At 45.2% G+C, this 19,573-nt stretch overlaps 1 protein-coding gene across 4 annotated transcripts in view; it reads right to left on the bottom strand.

Moving 5' to 3' along the window:
• Window positions 1–8,018: 8,018 nt before the first annotated feature.
• Window positions 8,019–19,573, bottom strand: part of SLC15A2 (solute carrier family 15 member 2) — a 61,776-nt gene continuing 50,221 nt past the window's right edge. For all 4 annotated transcript variants that reach the window (XM_071435255.1, XM_071435254.1, XM_071435259.1 and 1 more), the window contains one exon: window positions 8,019–19,114. In XM_071435255.1, the coding sequence (XP_071291356.1) occupies window positions 18,938–19,114 (177 nt within the window). In that variant the 3' untranslated portion in view covers window positions 8,019–18,937. The remainder of the gene's footprint in view (window positions 19,115–19,573) is intronic.

Below are 19,573 nucleotides of genomic sequence, written 5' to 3'. Positions count from 1 at the left end.
CTGCAAATGGCAATAGCTCAAACCACTGCACAGCTCTTTCTGGCCATTTGATGTAATTAAGGCTGGGCTCTAAAGTGCCATCTCCGCCCCACGACACATTTCCAAATTGCTTCTCCTCTGCAAAGTCGCCTCCAGAGCTGTCCTTGAGATGTCAGCACTGGGGTTAATTGGAATCGACAGGAAAATTGGCCTCTGGAAGGAGAAGCGGGGAAGCTGGCTGTGTGTGAGTGGTGGGAACAGAGCCATGCTGCTGCCAGTGTCCCCCAAAGGGCAGCAGTGGGTGCTGCCCCCATCAGATGGGTGACTCCATGCCCAGCCCAACCTTCACTCCAGATGCCTTTGCCCCACATCCAGATGCAGCCAGACACCAGCATGGGAACCCCACAGGCACCAGAGCCCACACAGTTCCCCTGTGCCTGTGGGCAGGGCTGAGGGTGGATTTGGCTTTTCCAGCTGCCAGCTCTCCTGTTCTGGCTCTGACACAGAGCTCAGTGCTGGGATGCTGCTGGGATCTCAGTGGGAATAAAAGCCACCTCCCATCTCCCTCACCCCCAAGTAATGCATCAGCTCCGCTGCAGGGCTGCAGACTCCTGTCATTTTTCTAGGTATTCCTCATCCCCTCCAATGCCATTAATCACACTATTTCAATTAACAGCCCTGAACCATTGAACAGACCTGTCCTGCACTAATGTGTTATTAATTGGGTCGGGTTGGGTGGCAGCAATATCGAGTGCCAGGAGGCTCTGAGCTTTCATCTTCTGGTTTTGGGCTGCTTTCATTTATTTAATCACCTTCCCAGTGCCACAGGGGCCCTTTCACTTTTTCCCTCTCCACCCACCTTAAAGGTACTCAGATGCACTTTCTGCATTGTCTGGTATCAACTTCACACTGAAGAGAGTCATATCTAACTCACAGTACTCTCCCAAGAAAAATCAATGATTGTTTACATTACTATCCTACAATCTCTATTTTAAAGTAATTCATGGCAGAGCCAGCACTATTAATTTTATTAAGCTGTTAATAGTGGGCAGATATTATTCTGCTCCATTGATCCTAAGTTGATGCAATTACCACTTACAAATCTTGCACCGTGTGGCTGAAAATTTCAATTTTGTGTGCAAGCTGAAGCTATACATTAAAAACATGACAAAGCCAGATGAGATGCTGGTGGTAGAAATTGGGGAAAGCTGATTCAAAATAAATAAGGAACTGCCCAAATTTTATAACTTCCACTCTTTTAAAGCTGAGGTACAGAAAACAGCCTGGAACTCAGCCATTCCCAAATGCCCCCATGTCAAAGGGAGAGACAGACACTCTCCTCAAACCTCCTGGGACCTAAGGTTCACAGAAAAGTCATCATCATGGATTATCAGTTAACTGAAACATCCTCTCATGTGAATGGGAAGTGTTATAGGTGAAACTAAGCTTAGCTCTATCTGAAAACATGTCAAAAGCCAGGACAGGCCCATGTCCATCTGAGTGTGCATTGCACTCTGTTTGCAGAGAATGAGTATCCCTCAGAGTCCTCAGATCTTTTCCTCTTCTCTGTGTAAATAAAATTTAAAAAAAATTAAAAAAAAAAAAATAGCAGAGCAGGGTGGAGAAATGGAGAGACAGAAAATGGTGCAAATCACCCAGGTCTCAAACATCCCCAGGAAATCCAACAGTACAGAGTGACCATCTGATCATGATAGATGTGAGGGATCCTGCATCTAGGAAGATAAAGAGATTCTCCAGTGGTGATGCCCACCCTGTAGTGGAGATGCCATGTGAGTGCCCACTGTGGCTCACAAGGCACAAACCCCTCATTTTAGCCATCAGAAATTAAAAACTGCAGTTTAAATCAGAAGGGAGGGCTCACTCTTAAGCAGCTTGGAAAAAGATTCACTCAACCGCATCCTTTAGAGGATGAAATTCCCTTTGTGTGTATTTGTGAGTCAATAAATACCTGCAACTCAAGGAATGGGATAAAAGAGAAAAAGGAAAAATATTCCCTATCCCAGGATCTTGCACTTTGAATAGAAGATGATGGATGGATGGATGGATGGATGGATGGATGGATGGATGGATGGATGGAAATCTTGGACAAGGGTGAACCAAGGAGGAGGCAGGACCCATCCTATCAGCCTGCAGTGCCAGCAGCTTCATTGTTGGTGATAGTCAAAGGATTTGGAGGAAAACCATCAAATCTGCTGAGAGCCTCAGCAATGCAAAGAGGAGGGAATTGAGGCTGCAGGAGACCTAATTTGGCTAATTGGGACCAGTAGCCTTTGGAGTACATACTACTGGAGAGGGACCTCCTTTCTTCCAGTCCTTCAGCCTGGACTAATTTTGAAGTGACAGACGCATTTGTTTGGAATATACAGTTTGACCTGTGTGCTCTCTCTCAATCAAATGTATTTTAAAACACCTTGAAACAACAATATAAACTCTTCAGTAAAAACTAGGGCACTTGAGATTGTCAAACTTGTAGAAGTTCATAGCAGCATTAGACAGTGTAAATCACCTAGATTTGGAGAGTGACACCAAGTTACACCAGCTGAGACTCTGGCCCAGAAGCCACCCAGAGTAACATGGAAAGATATCATAAAACTACTGATCCCTGGGTCTGGTTAATGCTATGGACAGGGCAACTGATTTGTAGGACTGATTTCAGTCAGTTAAAATGATTATTCCACATTATAAACCAGCAGCCTTGTCTCCCATGCAAAGCAAATAAATGAAGAAATAAATTCTCTCCACAGCTCAAACATGGGAGGCTCCTCCACGGTCCTGCAGGAGTGTGTGTGCCAGGGGCTCAGTGGGCTGGGATGCAGGAGCAGGATCCATGCTGTTCAGCTGGGATGCTCCTTTCTGCCTTTCTCCTGGTGCCAGCTCCACTCAGGCCCAGACAGTGAGATTCTCTGTGGATGGCAGCAGTGGAGCATCCCTGAGCCTGTCTGCTCTCCCCAGCCAGGGTTAAGTGGGGCACCAGCATCCCCTCAGAGGGGGTCCCTGGGGGACAGAGGAGCAGGCACAGCAACCTCCTAAACCCAGTGATTCTTACCCTGGTCATGAACAAAGCTGTTTGCAAGGTGGTGCTGAAATAGGAGTTCAGATTCATGAGCATTTTTGCTATTGAAAGGAGTTATTTTTAGCATTTCCCCTCCCTTGTACTCCTTAAACCATTTATACCATACATTTGGGGGGGATTTTAACCCTTTTGGAGAGTGGAAGACCAGGCTTAAAGCTTCCCCTTCCTACAGGGACTGGGCTGTGAGCAGCCGGAGGAGCACAACCTGTTTGCTATAGAGGTGGTGGGAACACAGAGCACAGGCCAAGCCTGCAAACAGCTCCCTGCAGGCAGACCAGATGCACATTAGCCTGAGTGCCTTTCCCAGTGCTTAACACCCTTCACCAGGGACTAAGTTCAAAGCAAATCCATCCCCTGCTTCTCCAGCCAGACAGCTCAAAGTCCCTTGGAAACTGATAGAGTTTGGCTCATCAGCGTATCAGTATCTGGTTTATTTTATCTGTCTGCACAAGCCTGCATGCAGGGATAGATCAGATTAACATGACTGATGAAAAACATCCTCCTCTTTATCCCCTCTGACAGCAGCAACCCTTTATCAACAGTCTGAAGACAAAGTTTTCTCAGCCAGAAGTTTTCTGCCCTGAAGGTTCGTTGTTGTTTTTTTCCAGCAGAAGTTTATTTTTGCTTCAAGAAAAATCAAAACATTTTGATGGAAGATTTTTCAGCCATCCTTATGCATTAGACGTGGTGGCAGACAGGCTTGGCACATCAACATCTGCTCCTTCTCACTGGGTTGAATTTAATATCTGGTGTATGAGCACTAACCCTCCCTCAGAGCTCAACAAGACAGTTGGAGAGAAGAAAACAGCCTCTCTTCTGAGGGTTTCCAAACACTTTTCCACAGTGACCCTCTCATAATTTTATTCCCCTTTATTTAGCTAACTTCATAATGCCCTCCAGTGGGGTTTTGGGGAGGACAATATTATAAATTGCAGACCAGTGAATCTGCCACTCACTGCAGCTAATACACTGCATTTATCGTCACTGCCACAGAGGCTGTGGCAGCAAAAGGAGGAGAGAAGAAGAAAAGTAATTACTTCTTGCTCAGCTTGTCACCAAATCCTCTCATCAGCCCTCTCATGTCTTTCCTGGCTGCCTCAATGATTTGCCATGCTCTGCAGTCCCAGCTGGATTCAGTGGTGCTGGTGTAACAGAGTGTGAGGATGGGGAAGGAGCTGGGGGTACTGGGAGCCCCTCAGTGCTCAGCACACCCTGGGCTCTCCAGACTGTGTGCACCAAGTCCCAAGCAACTGATGTGTGAATGCCATTAGGGACTCCTGATCAAGACGTGGGATTATTTCAGCCAGGAAGTCTTAACCCAAAAGCATCCCCAGGGAGGAGCGAGGGAGAAGGGGTTTTCTCCAGAGGGTTTTTTAAACATTTGTCAAAAATTGCAGATGTTGAAGAGCCACGTCTCCCAGAGAGGACTCAAACTCCACATTCCCACTCAGCAATGTGAGTCAGCCAGATGTTGAGCTAAAAGCAAAGATACTGAGTCATAAAATTAATTTAAAATTAAGCCAGTTTGCTGGTTGGTGCTGAGGTTCCCCAGAGCAGCAGCATCTTCCTGAGACCTGAAATTATGTGGGATATCAAAAGCCCTTACCTGGTGCATGTATTAAATTGAAGATAAATATTTTGACCAGCACCTAATGGGCCATCTTTATGATTTTGTTCAAGACCTGCAAGATCAAAAGAAAGACAAAGAGCAAGGGCCATTTTCTTCTGAGGAGGTGGTGGATGTGGGGGACCACTGGTGATGTAGTCAAAGTATCCCACTGAACTGTCCTGGCACTGCCATTGCTGGGGTGTCATGCACTGAAACCAATGTGCCATGTGATAAATTTGATGCACTTCACACTGAAGTTGATGCATCATCTTTGGAATCAAATTTATCATCTCTTCTGTCACACTCCATAGACTGGGTCAGAGTCACCACCTACTGAATTAAAAACTTCACGTGCAGTTCACAACACACCATAAATCAGCCCAAAATAGAATTAAGTGCATTGTATGCTAAGAACTCATCCATCATGCCATAAATTAAACATGGAAAAAGCCTCTTAAACTGGATGTGCCCAGATATAGACTGCAGAGTCCATTGGGGAAAACATGACACCACTGAAGTCACTGAGGGCTTGGTCATTAATTTCAGTTAGCTTTTTAATCTACTGATCTGAACCAGATCTGTCTCTGTCCTGTACCAACCTGAACCTTGGGTACCCAGAAACTTTTTCTGTCAGTGGCTCTCCTGTTGAGCCATGCACATACCCACTTGGGGGTTTAGACAGGAGCCTGGAGGAATGATGCAAATCAGCCCCCTACCCTGGGGAAAAGGCAGCAAGGGGCTGAGAGGGCACTGCAGCCCTTGCTGGCAGCCAGCACACACTGTGGGACACACACAGCATCTCCTGTCTTCAAAGGACCTGTGCCAAAGAAGGGCCAGGCTCAAAGTCCTTGTTGATGGAAGGGAGCATCCTACTCCTAAGCTCTCAGCAGAAATGCACAGGGCTGGGCCTGGCTACTGGGGCTGATGGATGCCTGACACACCCTTTTCAGTGTTTGGACTTCAAAGAAACAGGAGGGGGGTGGGGGGGAAAGAAGAGAAAAACAGTCTCAGGATTACATATTGTGTGAGAGCATCCCAGGCAGTTCAGCGCTCAGCAGGTGTTGTTAGTCCTGTGTGACAAATGGGAACAGGAGCACAGAGTGGATGGGTACCAGCTGCTCAAGGCCAAAGCTGGAGACTGGGCAAAGGTAAGACTTCAGAAATTCTTACCTAAAACCAGGACACTATTTTCTGCTTTTTGTTATCTGTGTTAATTTTTGCTTTTCTGACAGCACTCTTGCAGCACAGCAGCCCCCTGTCCCCTCCCAGTTCCTCAGGGAAAGGAGGAACAAACTTTCAGCTGAAGCACAATGCAGTCAGAGACATCCTTGGATCCAATCCACAGTCCTTCCTCTTATTTTTGTATTCATCTGGTCCTCTCAAAATCTGCTCAGGAGCAATTAAAGCCTGTCAGCTAGAAGCTGATGCAACTTCTATTTAATTAGCCCAGCAGCCAATAAAGATCTCATTCATCAAAATCTCATGGAAGGTATGGCTGTTATGAGGGAGGAAGATTTGTCACTTCTTCCCCAGATCCAGATGGCAGCGGAGCATCGATCAGTGATCCGATCACTCCTGCGCAGCCTGAGCAGACTGAGCAGCTGGCACACATCTGTCCAGAGAGCAGCAATGGCTCAAAACTGTGCAGGACTGTCCCAGGTGCTGTGGTGGCAAATCCTTCTGGAAGCTCAGTCTTCAGATCATTACTAACTTGGGCAGCAATTGGCTCTGGTGGCATCAATAGCTTTGAAGGGCTTTTCCTATTCTGACCCATTTTTGGCTGCCGTACTCAGCAGCAGGAAATGGCAGAAGTGTGTAAGGAAGGCTGAACCCTTGATGTGTAAGGAAGGATGAACCAGGATGACTTGGGAGAGGGCTGAAAAAACATGGGGTCTCCCCAGAACTGTTGCCTTTGCCCTGGGGAAGGGTTTAAGAGTCCCTCTCGCTGTGCTGCCACTCTGAACCTAAACACATAAGGGATGGCAAAGTAAAGGAGAAATCAGTACCTACAGTGATGGATCCCAGTAAAGTTTTGGGGTGCTCAGCATGTCAGAGAAAGTCTTTAGGGTGATATCCTTTTGGTCTGAAAGCTTCTCCTTAAATTGGCTGTCAGAGGATCAAATATTTACCTGACCTTCTTCTGCAGGGTTGAGATTTTCCCAGAGACTGTGCAGGGTGGCCAGGAGGATGGGGGGAGCATAAATCTGTACCTGCAAGGTCACTGTGCTGACTTTGTGTCATGAACAGGGGGGTTTCACCAGCTCAGACCTGAAGATCCTTGTGAGAATCACTTGCCAACACTGTTTGCAGCCTCACCATCACAATTCACTGAACTGAAAAAAAAGTAAATCAGCTATCACAGGATAGTTCATACTTTACAAACACGAGTGATGCTATCTTTATAATTAATGATTATGAGAAAGCAGCTTAATAGCTTGGTTCCTTGTGAGTGGCTTGATTTGTAACACATGGCAATTGGCATAAGCAAAGCAGGCAATTGGAGCCAGTTTACCCTTGGTGGGTCCAGCTGGTAGCTGCACTTCCCAAACTTTCCTCAAAGTCTTTACCCCTGGGCAGAAAAAAGCTGCAGATGTAACCCCAGTGACAGGCATGTTCCCAAACTGGGAGGTGCTTGGGGCTGGAAGGATGGGCACTTTCTTGCTGCTGCCCCACACATTTTGCAAGTTGCTGTTGTCAGTGAATCCTCCCTGGCATCTGCAAGGAAAATGCCTGTGCTCAGCCCAGGGCCTTGAGCCACCCATCTCCTCAGGAGTTATTAACAGGAACATCATAGCTGGCACATTACTGTGATTGATGCTGTATCAATCAACTGCAAAAGTGTCAAGCAAGCCTTAAAAAGAAGTGAGATGAAGGCTTAAATACCAAGCTAAGATGTCCATATTATGAGATTATTCCAGGGTTGAAAACACATGGGCAGAGATGCTGACATCCTCAGCTGTGCCCCTGTCCCTGTCCCTGCTTCTCCATGCTGGCCAAACTGGTTCCATGGGAAGTCAGAAATGAATGCTTGCCTTGCAAACAACTGTATGCACTGTGAGTCTGTGGTTTTATTGCTTACCAAATAAAATATAATAAGAAATACTCTCTATTAACACATTATTTCAAGCCAAGCATGTTTTTATTCTGTTTCAAGTCTGATTTGATTTGGTTTATCTTTGTTTAAGATTGATGTGATAAACTACACTGACGCTTGCCAACTTTAGTTATTTCTGCTAGTGTGACATTTGATACTTCAGAGCTCAGGTGGGAGGCCTCCTCTTTTAAGGAAAGTCTCAGTTTTTCTTGCGTTAAAACAAAAAAAAATACGTGGCCAGGTCAGTTGTAGAGAAATTTATGTGTGACATTCAGTTTGTCATACCCAAAAGGCAAAAAAACAAACACCTTCCACAAGAACAAACCAAACAAACAACAACCAAGCAAAAAACCCCAAAACAACATAAAACAAAACTAACCCTCAAATGTGTTATCTTTTAATCATCGGTGATTTTCAAACACTATGCCCTTGGGGAGCCCAACTGACAGATTTTCTGCCAACAAAGAGTGATTTTTCTTGAGAACAAATTCACTTCTCATCTCCAAAGCCAGGCCCACACACCCGTGAATTCCTGTATTGTGCATGCAAAGCCCGGGATCAGAAGCCACGGGGCAGGGATGGCCCAGTGCCCAGGACGTGCTCTGAAGGGGGTGCTTCACACATTCTTTCAGTCCCTATTCCAGTGCTGAGCTTTCTCCCAGAAGATGCCCCTGATTCCCCTGGGGATGCATCAGGCTTTCCCAGGGGCTGTAGGACCTTCCTTGCTTCACCTGCAGCCATCTACAGCAGAAGGAACCTTCCCAAGCAGATGTTGGCCATCAGCCCTTTCCATGCCCTTCACCCCGTGCTCAGACCTGGAGCAGGTAGAGAAGAAGCTGCTGCAAAGTGTGGATGTGTTTTACCACTCCCAGGACCTGGGCTCAATGTTTCCCAGTGGTTTAGACTCAAATCCAGCTTCTCCTTCTGGATCTTTTTTTTCCATGAAGGGTCAAGGTGGTCTCTTTGCTCCCCTGCTTATGCTCAGAAAGGATTTTAAAACATTTACAGCCTGACTGACCCAGCAAGCTCAGGGCTGGCAGAGAAAAAATACTCCTTTTGCCAGCCTTTCATGTTAAGTGTCTATATATAAAATGACTATATAAACTAAAAAATTATTAACAGGTCTAAGCACCTTACCAGGCAAATCCAATTTCTTCTTTGGAGAACTGGATGGAATAAAGCTAAAAAATTTGTTTTGAGGATGAGATTTAATTCAAAGTGTCAGTGTTAGTTCTCCTACTGTACTTGTAGGTTTAGAGAGTAAACCTGTTTGCTAGCAAACAATTGTCTTAAACAAGATCATCATTAATCCTGAATTCAGCTGTCAAAAGGACTGAGACTGCAAACTAAGTGGGAACAAGGAAAACCTGGTAATTTGTTTGTTAAATATTTGTAAACTGTCATGTCAGTAATGGATAATAAGAAAATTTTGAGCCTCCAGAGCTGATGCATAACACAAAGCTTTGCTGTATTGCACCTAAACTATTATCAATAGCACATTTATTATAATAATAGATGAAAAACAAGCTTCCTGGCTGAAAAGCAAGATCAATTTGAGCTCAAGCTATTTGGACATGTTCTAAATGTTGTAATTAAAATGCAGCATGAATGTTCCTTAAAAAAAAAAAGGGAGAAAAATAGCCTTGCTACAATTACATATGCCATCCAGCCCTGACTCAATAGCCTGACCCTGAGGGGAAAAAAAAAAAAAAGAACAGGCAGAATTGTATTTGTGTCCAGTCAGACATTTCTCATCTCCAGGGCTTGCTGCAGAGCCTAAGCTAACATGACTTTTCCTGTTGGGTCAGGATCCAGCCCAGCCTTGAAGATTTGATGCAGGGAGTCAGCCCTGGTTGCACCGAGCTCCCTGTGCCAGTCAGGATGTGATCACAGCAAAGAAACCCAGCTGAGCTCTATCTTGCTGCAAAAGCAACTGCAGTTTATAGTGGGAAAAAAAACCCAAAAAACAAAACTACCCAAGCAACCAAAAAAAGAGATAAAGAAGCCACCTGTGTGGAAGGTTTCAGTCCTGGACCAAGTGCCTTGGGGACAGAAATGGTTGCAGTGGCTTTCTCCCCAGCAGCCTCCCAGAGTTGCAGCACACATCAAAGCGGCAGCCCCGCCTCCCACAGCAATTAGAGACTCACAGACACTTCCCGGGAGCTGCCTGTCGCCCTGGAGAATTGGACTCTCCTTTTGTTCTGATAAAGAAGTGACTAGTGAGCTATAGCAATCTCCTGGTAGCTCTCTAAATAATTGTGTTCTCTTGTGTCTTTTAATCATAAGTCCCACGAGGCTCCTAATACCACATGTGCGCTCCAAATGGGCCCATCAGCTCGGCTTATCAAAGGGACTTCATTTAATCCCAGGCTTTGATGGAGACACCAGCAGCCAAAGTCCGCCCTAATGATTTTCTAAGTTTACTTATCTTGCAGATTTGGGGCATGAAGGGCACTTGGACTCGAAGTACAGCATTGATAATGGGAAACCATGAGGAGGAAGACAAAATTGGCAAGAGCTTGACAGTCTGAATCAAGAGAAATCACAGCAGAAACCTGGAAAAACAGTGGAGACTGAAAAGGCAAAATAAATCCCGTGATTGGTGTCACCACAAGCAACAACATGAGACTGGTAAAATAAATTGCTGGAGGCAATATCTACCTCTGAGTGAATATCACAGCTGTGAGACACCCACCAAGGAGAGGCCAAGAGGAGGAAAATCTAAGCTAGGAAATGGAGAGCCAGAGAAAAGCAGGCACAAAGTGCTGTGGAGGTGGAGCTGCTCTGACCTGGCAGCATCCCCTCCCAGACAGAGCAGGATGCAGTAGGCATGTAAAACACACCTTTACACAAAAAAGTGCCTGCTCTTCCCTAAGCTCAAAAGAAGCTCAAATCTTTCAGAGTTGACCATCTTTTAAAACCACTGGGATGACTTCTCTGCTCATTTTCAGCCCAACAGGTCAGTGGACCCCAGGAGGTGCAATACAGTGACACCAGCTAAAAAATGCTGAGCAGACTGAAGCAAAAACCCAAAGAAAGGAACTAAAATCCCTGGCTTCAAGGGATGCTAACAATGAACATTAGGACCAAAGGTATCACAGATAAGGGTTTAATAGAAAAGCTAAAAGCCCAGCCTTCTCCTGAGAGAGTTGACAGGAGAAGACTGGAACAGTGTTTCACTCCTGAGCTGTAAGTGATGGATGTGAACACACTGGGAAAAAAAAATTTAAAAAAAAAAAAAAAAGGACTTTACTAGATAAAACTCAGCTGGTTCTGAAGCTCTCAATAGCCTTTAATAGTTTTCAGCTCAAATGGAAGAGGGAACTCAGAGCCTGCATTACAGAAGCGAGAAGTGATGTGGGCTGTGAGAAATGGAGCACAAAGCCCTTTGGTTACAAGCAGCAAATACAAAAAGATGGTGCAAGGGAGAAACAAAGAAATCCTCCAGTAGGGATGTAAAGGACTGTGCTGGCACCATTAGTACAGATGGATTCTTCATGGCACTATCAAAGTTTTGGTGGAAAATGGATAAAACATCTACCTGAAAACAGCCTAGGCCATTTATTTATTTTATACAGTGAATGCAGGTGGTCTAGGACAACCTTTGGGGAGAAAATGTAAAGAAAAACAGTGATATTAGCTCCAAAAGTAAATCCACAACCAGCAGACAGAAAAGGGTAAAATGCAAACATTACCCAGGCTGGCTAATCCCCACAAAAGGACTGACTGGTTAAAAACATGTCAAATCCTTGGTCTCATGAGTGCTCTTTGGAGAGGTGGAGGACCTGAATCTGAGGAGAGCTTCCAGGAAGGTGCTTGTGGGTGGGGAGAGTGGGAAAGCCCAAACCTTCCCTTATTCCAAGTGATGAGATGGAGGGACTGCACAGCTCCTTGGCCATCCCTGAAACAACAGGGCACTGATGACACTGGCTGTGGTGAGAAAGGAGCGGGAACACACAAATTAAATACCCTCTATGGAAAGAGGGGACTGTCTTCTCCTTGCTCTGCAGATTTTGGGCTGTATAAAGTGTCAGGAAGCAAAGCTGGCACTGACAGCCCATGACTGACACACACTGGGCTGGCCAGTGCTGGACCCGGGAGCTGCAGCCCCCAGAGAGGCATTGGAGCATCCGTGGAGCTCAGGGCACAGCAGGAGCTGGACTGCATGGCCTCACATGAGGGGAGCCACTGTGACTGACAGCACTTTGTCTTTTTGAAAGACAGCAGCTCCTGGTGCCTGGTGGTTCCTGCTGGCCTGTTACACCTCTAACCTGGGCAGGAAAAATCCATATTGGTACAGCACCTTTGAGAGGTTTCTTTCTTTGGTGAGGACAGCATGAAGCTGCTTGGAAAGTGTTTTGATGCACAGGTTAAACAGAGAAAGAGCCTGAACAAAGGCTCCCAGCAGCTCCAAGACTTGGGTAGAGTCAGAGCTTCAAGGAAATTCACTTCCATTTGAAGAAACTTAATTTGTGAGTGGTGCACAAACACAGCAAGGTCTGGGAGATGCCAGTTATTACCCAAGTTATCACTGGGGATGGACGAGTAGACCAAGAAGGAGCAGAAAGTGCCCTGCCAGGGTGCAGCTTGCTGGTCCTCAGCCACAAGATTCAGAAGCTGAAGCCTGGCAGCACATGGTAATACACAGGGATGGGACAGGGCTCTCAGCAAAAAACACTGACACTGACTTATGTCAGGCCAAGCCTGGAATGGCCACAGAGCCAGCCCCACTGACACCAGCTGGCACTGGTGACAGAAGAGCTGCCCCTTTCTACCAGCTGCTGTTCCATGCTGATGGCAGGTCTGTGATTGCAAAGGCAGCCCACTGACCACACACCACTGCTGAGATGGACACAGCCTGTGTGGCTTTCTCTCACTTCTGTACAAGAGACTCTGAAACTGGCTGGCAGGGCAGGGCCATAAATGATGTGTAAACAGGCTGGGGCCACAGGCAGCACCAATGGATGCTCCAGGGCTGGTGACAGCAGTGTGTCAGTCCAAAAGTCCCTGTGGCTTGACTTGGCACAACACAAGGGCTGACTATGGGCAGCTAACCAGGCACAGGACAGGTGGGAGGGAGATGCTGGACAACCCCTGTCAGTGCTCTGAACTGATTTGCTTGCAGAAGATGTGTCAGGGCATACAAAGCCGTGACAAAAAGCCAGAGGCAAAGCAGCCAGGGCAGATACTGTTACCACCCAGACATTTGGCTTGGTGTGGTCTCTGCCCAGACACAGTTCTCCTGTGGGTCAGCAGCTTTTCTGGATGCAGGAAAGTGGGCAGCATTGTCCAGGACAGCTCCAAACAAACACAATGGTGCTGCCAGCCAGGAGGCTGCATGAGTGGAGGAACAAGCAAGCTGCTGAGGGCTGGCAAAGTCATCAGGGAGAAGTGACTTGTGGGGAGGGAAGATCAGCATGTGGGACTGAGGGGGCTGACTGCTAGCAAAGGGAGTAATTTGGAGCTAACCTGGGAGTCTGCAGCAAGAGGAGAACCAAGCTGCAGCTTGGAAAGGGTACATGGTGAGTTAGTTCAGCTTCTTTTCCTTACACACATGGCTAGATCCATCAGGACAGGCCAAGCAGACTGTACAACGTATGCGATGACAAAAAATAATCCAAAGAGAAATGTTTGCTTGATTTGTGTATCTTCATCTTGGTTGCCAGTTGTCACATTGGTGGATTCCAGCTACAGCTCCCCATTGCTCTGACTGAATTGCTAAATTCAGGTTTACATTTTTACTTTCTGTAAGCACATTAGAATTTTAATTAAGCACTAAGTCAGTGTTTTAGCAGGTTTTTGAGACTTTAGCTATTTATCTTGTTGATTACAGTTCTCTCAGGTCCTTAGTTGTGGCCTAAATTTAGAGCAATTCTGACTGACTGAGCCCTGCAGGATAACTGCTACAACTATTCATTAAAAACGAAGAGATCAGAGCTGATCAGCAGACTGTGGGAGCCTGCTGTGTGGCTGCTCTGCATCCTGACAGTCTTCTGATCTACAGGTGCTCGGGCCAGGTTAATGCTGATCTGCTGGCAAAACACAGCATGAAAGACTGAGAAGATGCAGTAGCTCCTTGATACAAAGCTTAATAAGAAACTGTTTCCCTCCTTGTTATCCATCTGAGATGGTGAGGAAGGAGGGATTTTAAGCAAAGCAATTATTTTCTTTCATGCAATTTTCCATTAGGCAACACGAGCCCTTCTCAAGGCAAATGTGTCCCCCATTTTTGTCACTCTGGGGAGCACTTTGGAGGAGATGAACGAGGGTCCCTGCTTTACAAAGCACATGGGAAGCTCCCTCAAGGAAGCGATGCCACAGTTCATGTTTATCCAGCTTCATGTGGAATTTCAGGGCTTTTTTTCTAAATTGCTGGAGAATTCTAAAGGCCCCACATTTACCAGTACATGAGAGGTTTATCACACACATGAACATGAAAGACTAGCTATCAACAGCTAGTGAATCCAGCTATCAACATGGAAAACCCTGGCCAGATCCGTCAACATCTGGGACTAGACACATCTCTTAAATGCTGTTTTAGAATTGTATCACAATAACAAATGTAGTGATAATGAAATGCAGAGTCTGGGACCATCCAAAATTCAGCATGTGGTATTTGCCATGGTGCTGATCTCCCAGGTTTAAGCAGCTTGTGCTAGAAAGTGGTTCTTGTAGCTCAGAAAAGAAATTCAATGCAGAGGAAAAAAGAGATTATCCTTCTTTATATGACCCTGGCTAAAACTTGTTAACCAATCTAATTGTAGCTCTCCCTCCTGTGCTAATCACATGTAATAACATTCAGCTGTTTGCTCTGTTCCCATGGCTAAGCCAAGGTGGTGGCTCCCAGGGATGGTGGGGACATTGCCAGGGTAAAACCACCTGCTCCTCTCTCTGCTCAGTGCAGACCCACCAGTGCTGGTCTTCATGCTGGTTTTTGCAGTACTCTGGAATGCCAAACCCATTTTCAAACCATGGGTGACCATCTCCAACAATGGCCCTTCACCACCAGCTAGGAGGGTGCTCTTCTGAATTCATCCACTTTTTAATCATCTGAGATTTCCTCTTCTCTCTTCTCATGTTCTCTGAAATTAATTCAATGTAACTTCAGCTGTTCACTGAGGATTTGGGAAGACCTTGATCGAACAGCCCTTTGTTTCCTCCCTGCCCATCAGTCTGCAGCTTCCTTGCCTCAGGCCAAAGCCAAGTAAAGTGAAAACTTTTTCTTTAACTCGTTTACATTTCCCTTTCCCAATAAAAATCACATCTATTTGACTGCTCAGTAAACCACAACTTCCACCAGGGCCAGCCCTGCCTCAGTCTACTTTGCCAGGCCCCATTTGAGTATCCAGAGAGGAACCAGCTCCTGACCTGGCCAGGCTCCTGTTTCCCAGAGAGTGGTGACAGCACACACCAGCTGCATTCAAGTCTGTCCCATGCAGCCTTCCTGGGGCTCATCTTCTGGAATTCTGGGATTGTGGTGAAAGGAAGATGGAAGAAAGGAGAGATGCAAGCCCTTTGAGCTGCACAGAGAACTTGCTACCTAAAGGCATTTGACTTCCTCAGAAAAAGGTAAATTTAAGGAACTGACAGCAAAGATGTTATTTTGCTGAGTTTGAAATCTCATTTTTATGCTTATCTCATGCAAAACTGGAAATAACACTGGTCACACTTACAACCTGCTAAGGGGAAAATTTGCAAGAGCCAGTGCAAATGAATTTTCTGCACAAAATTCTTCCTCAGAAAGCACCTTTCAGAGAAACAGATAAACACACATACTTGCAGAGCAAAGCCAAACCCCTGCAATCTCCATGAAAGTTTGTGCAGCAACACATCTACAGGTCTCCACCACCTCTTCCCTGTCCCTCAGCTGGAGAGGATAAATCCTGTAGGTCAGTTGGAGTGAGCTTTCCCTAATCTGTGCCAGGGAAAGCTTCACCAGCAGCTGAGCATCTGCAGTGACAGGTGAAGCTGGACAGGCAGCAGTTTGCTATTTCTCTATAGAGGTTCATTCAACTTTACATATGCTATCACTACTTTGGATCCTCCCTGTGATCCTAAACCAAAGAATTGTAAGGAATAAAGAATATTTTTCTAAAATAGGGTATGAAGAGCTGAGCATGGCCCCATCTCTGAGGTGATAATATGGAGGAAAAACCCAGAGACCTCATTACTCTATGGAATCAAGTCCCAAACCTTTGATCCAGTCTTGAGTCCATTTGAAAGTGATGCAAGGCCTCCAAGGATGGAGTTGTGGCTCTAAAACTGGAGAAGTGCTAGGCTGAATGTGCTATTTTTCCACCTTCTCCCACTACAGAAGGGGCAGCTCATTGTTAGAGCCCCCAGCCTGCTCCTGGCTGGTTGTGAGCATGCCAGTGGAAATCCCTCCAAACTGCTGGTGCATTCCAAATAAATGGGTCCAATTTAACAAAGCTACAACAGCAGCTGAAGCAGTGGGGAAGGATCATACCAGCAACCAAGCAGGCAGATCAGAGAAGGGAAAAGCTTCCAATAGGTGATGATGAGCAGGTAGGAAGAAGTAACCAGTTCATCTCTGAGAGAAATGTGAACAGAGCCTCACAGTCCCCCCAGCAATTCCTGGGAGGGGCTGCAGGAGCAGCCCCCGGCCTCATGTTAGCACTTTATTTATAGCATTGCCTTCCTGTTCATAATCTTCCCAACTGTGAATTGCAATTTTTCCTTCCCCCAGCATTATGGTGACAGTTTGGAACGCGGAGATGTTTGGAAAGGGGCAATTTGGCATCAGGAGTCTAAAAAGCAGATACAGATGACATCCTAAATGTATCTTTTATGAGTTTGGAACGATTCCTTTAAATTAAGCTCAGAGTCTGTGACAGCTTCTGGTAGTGTCGCCAATAAGGAAATAAAACAAAAAAAAAAAAATCAAGAGGTTCTCAAGCATATGTAGTCTTAGAGATCTGGAGACCTTGCTTTCCCTCCTGCAACTTTGAACTGCTTACCAATGCTTCCCAAGGAAAGTGCTTCAATAATTTTAATTTGTCTCTACACCACATATGCCCTCGAACCCCAACATACTTTTAAATTCAAGGCTTATAAAAAATTAAATGCTCCAATAATTCTAAATTGTGTTTGTTCAGTGTTACTGGAGCCTGTCCATTCCTTTAGTTTGGGGATTTTTGTTTTGTTTGCAGTGGGTGGAGGAAGAAATGCTTTCTCTTAGTGCTTCAAATTGGAAGCCAGTCAAACAGCATCACAGCAGAGTGATTCAGCAGCCTCTGAGCCGATTCACAGTGTGTCATAAAATGGGATTAGGAAAACAACAATGCTTGGACGAGAAAGAACCCACACAAAGAATCACAGCAGGAGAACAATACCAGAAAGAACAGAGGGGAATAATCTTCACTTGGCTTCTGAGAAGCAGGTTGGATGACCTAATTGGTGGCTTTCAATGCCCTTCATTCTCCATGGAGTTGCAGGGTTCAGCTGCCTGGATCCAGCCACCACAGCTTAATAAATGTTTCTGCATGGACTGAACCACCCCGAGTGTTCCTGCGTGCACATCTGCAGCCTCTTCTCATTTATCTGATGAGACCATGGGCCCCCTCTGGCACAACCCCAGATGCTACTTCACAGCAGGCAGGAGCTCATGCAGAACAAGTGGTGAAAGGCCATGCCCACTTAGGACGGGAAGCAGAGGGAGCAATCTTAGGCTGTGAGTTAAAACCAAAAAGCTGTGTTTTGTTAGTGTTACTCAAGAAGATACACACACACAGTGGCAGCACATCAAAGGAGCTGAGGTGGTGTCAAACTAAGTGTATTTCCTATCACTGTCCTGAACAGGAATTAAATTAAACATGTATTATTTATCTCCTGAATCAAAGTATCAGCAACCACCTATGGCCAATGCCAAGATGGAAGAGGAAAGCATAATTTAACACCTATTCTCTGTGAACCTGAAGATCCTATTGACAACCTTGTTTTAAATTAGGCCAGACCTGTTACAACTGTGGCCTTGAAGTGACAGAGGAAGGCAGGGACTCTCTCAGGAGTTTTACTAGATCAGCAGTGGTTGGATTACTCCTATGCAGAACATGAAATCACAGCTTCATGCAATTGAGGAAAATCAGACAATTATATCACAATTCCAATAAAATTGCTATATCCAAAGTCTGGTAAAGACAGACAAACAAGTAGGAAAAAGAAAAATCTCATATGCCATGGTCTCCTCTTGCAGACTGAAAAAATGATAAAGTGCATCCTTGTAAATAACTCACTGCAGGATGCCTGGAATTTTATAGAAACTACTGCAACTTGTCTCCCAGTGGGGACTAACTGAGGCATGAGATAAGAAATCAGCTATATCCTAACTTGCAGTGACAGGTGCTGTAAAAGGAAATGCTCAATAAAGGCTTAATGTATAGGAAGATGGCAAATAACTGTCTGGAATTCTGAAATAAGAAAGCATAAAGCAATTCTCTAATCATGTCTAATCAAAGAACACCATCAGTTGTTAAAAACTTCTAGGGGAAAAATGGGAGAGGTGGCAGCATGCTTGTCTTCGTCAGCAGTGTTTTGGGAATATTTTAGCCTGCAGAATTTAATTCCCTGTTATTACTTCTGAGCCTGAAGGTGAAAATCATAAATCAGAACCATTCATAACATGCAATAATGGGATGAAATACTCATAAGGAGAGTTACATGATGAAATCCTTTGGGATTGTGTGTAACCCTTACAGTCCTTGATGACAGCATTAAAAATCCTTCAGTCACTAACATCTATTCTTCCCTAATTCCTATACTAGTTTTTCCTTTCTTCTTTCATAACATTTCCAGATTTTTGTGTCATATGGCATTCCTTCCACCCTTCCTACCTGCTGCCCTAAATATATGTTTAAGGCAAAATCATAGGAAAGCATTCCATGCTTAAAAAGATGGGCAGGTTTTAAATTACACTGTAATTACTAATAAGGGCTTTTAATACCTGAGGAGCTTTCCCAGGGAGTTTTGTTCTGATTTCAGGACCCCCATTGTTTTTATATAGGGCCATTTGGTCCCATTTATAAGGTGGTTACATTTTGAGTAACAAAGACTGCAATGCTCTAAAATAAAATAACTCTGTCCCCACCCTTCTTTCACCTTCTCATAACTGAGTTTAAAAACAAAAATCCCAACCCATGATGTGTTAGAGCTTTGTTTTCTGAGTAACAAGACCAATCATGTTTCCTCTGCTTGAGGTCTCTCTCTTCTCTTCCTTTTCTTCTAGGTCCTCTGGATCCACACTGACATAGAAATATCCCATGATGGAGAAAATAATGCACACAGCAAAGAGGAGAACAGTGAACAAGACAAATTCAGCCCACTAGGAAAGAAAAAAGAACAGCAGGTCAGGAGACCCCAGACTCTCAGTCCGGAGGATATCTCTGCACTTTCAAGTGCATTTTAAAGAGCTGGATGAAAATTATTTCTTAGTTTCCAAAATGGCTCACAAGATAGAAACTTTCTCATCCTGCTTTTCTGGTAAATGCTTGTACAAATAATGTGATTACAAATATGTGATACCTCTTGAAACAAAACAGATTGAGTTGGTTCCATTAAATCTGTTCTTACAAATCTGACTGGAACATACCCACCTGGGCTTTTTGCCTACAAGATTCTTTTGGGGAGGCAGATTTATGCTGGCCAGAAATAAGCCCCAGTTCACACCTTCATGGCATCATCCCAGAAGTTTCACAGCCTGAATTTAACTACCACGACCATCTCTGTCAGCCTGACATCTCAGGGATGTCTCAGGCAGCCTGGCAGGATTCCCCAGGTGAGA

Source organism: Agelaius tricolor, unplaced genomic scaffold (genome assembly GCF_023055355.1).
Source record: "Agelaius tricolor isolate 1412-34295 unplaced genomic scaffold, bAgeTri1.0.p SCAF_10, whole genome shotgun sequence".
Lineage (NCBI taxonomy): Eukaryota > Metazoa > Chordata > Aves > Passeriformes > Icteridae > Agelaius > Agelaius tricolor.
The sequence above is the reverse complement of the archived record's forward strand: the minus strand, read 5'-3'. Positions and strand labels throughout refer to the sequence as shown.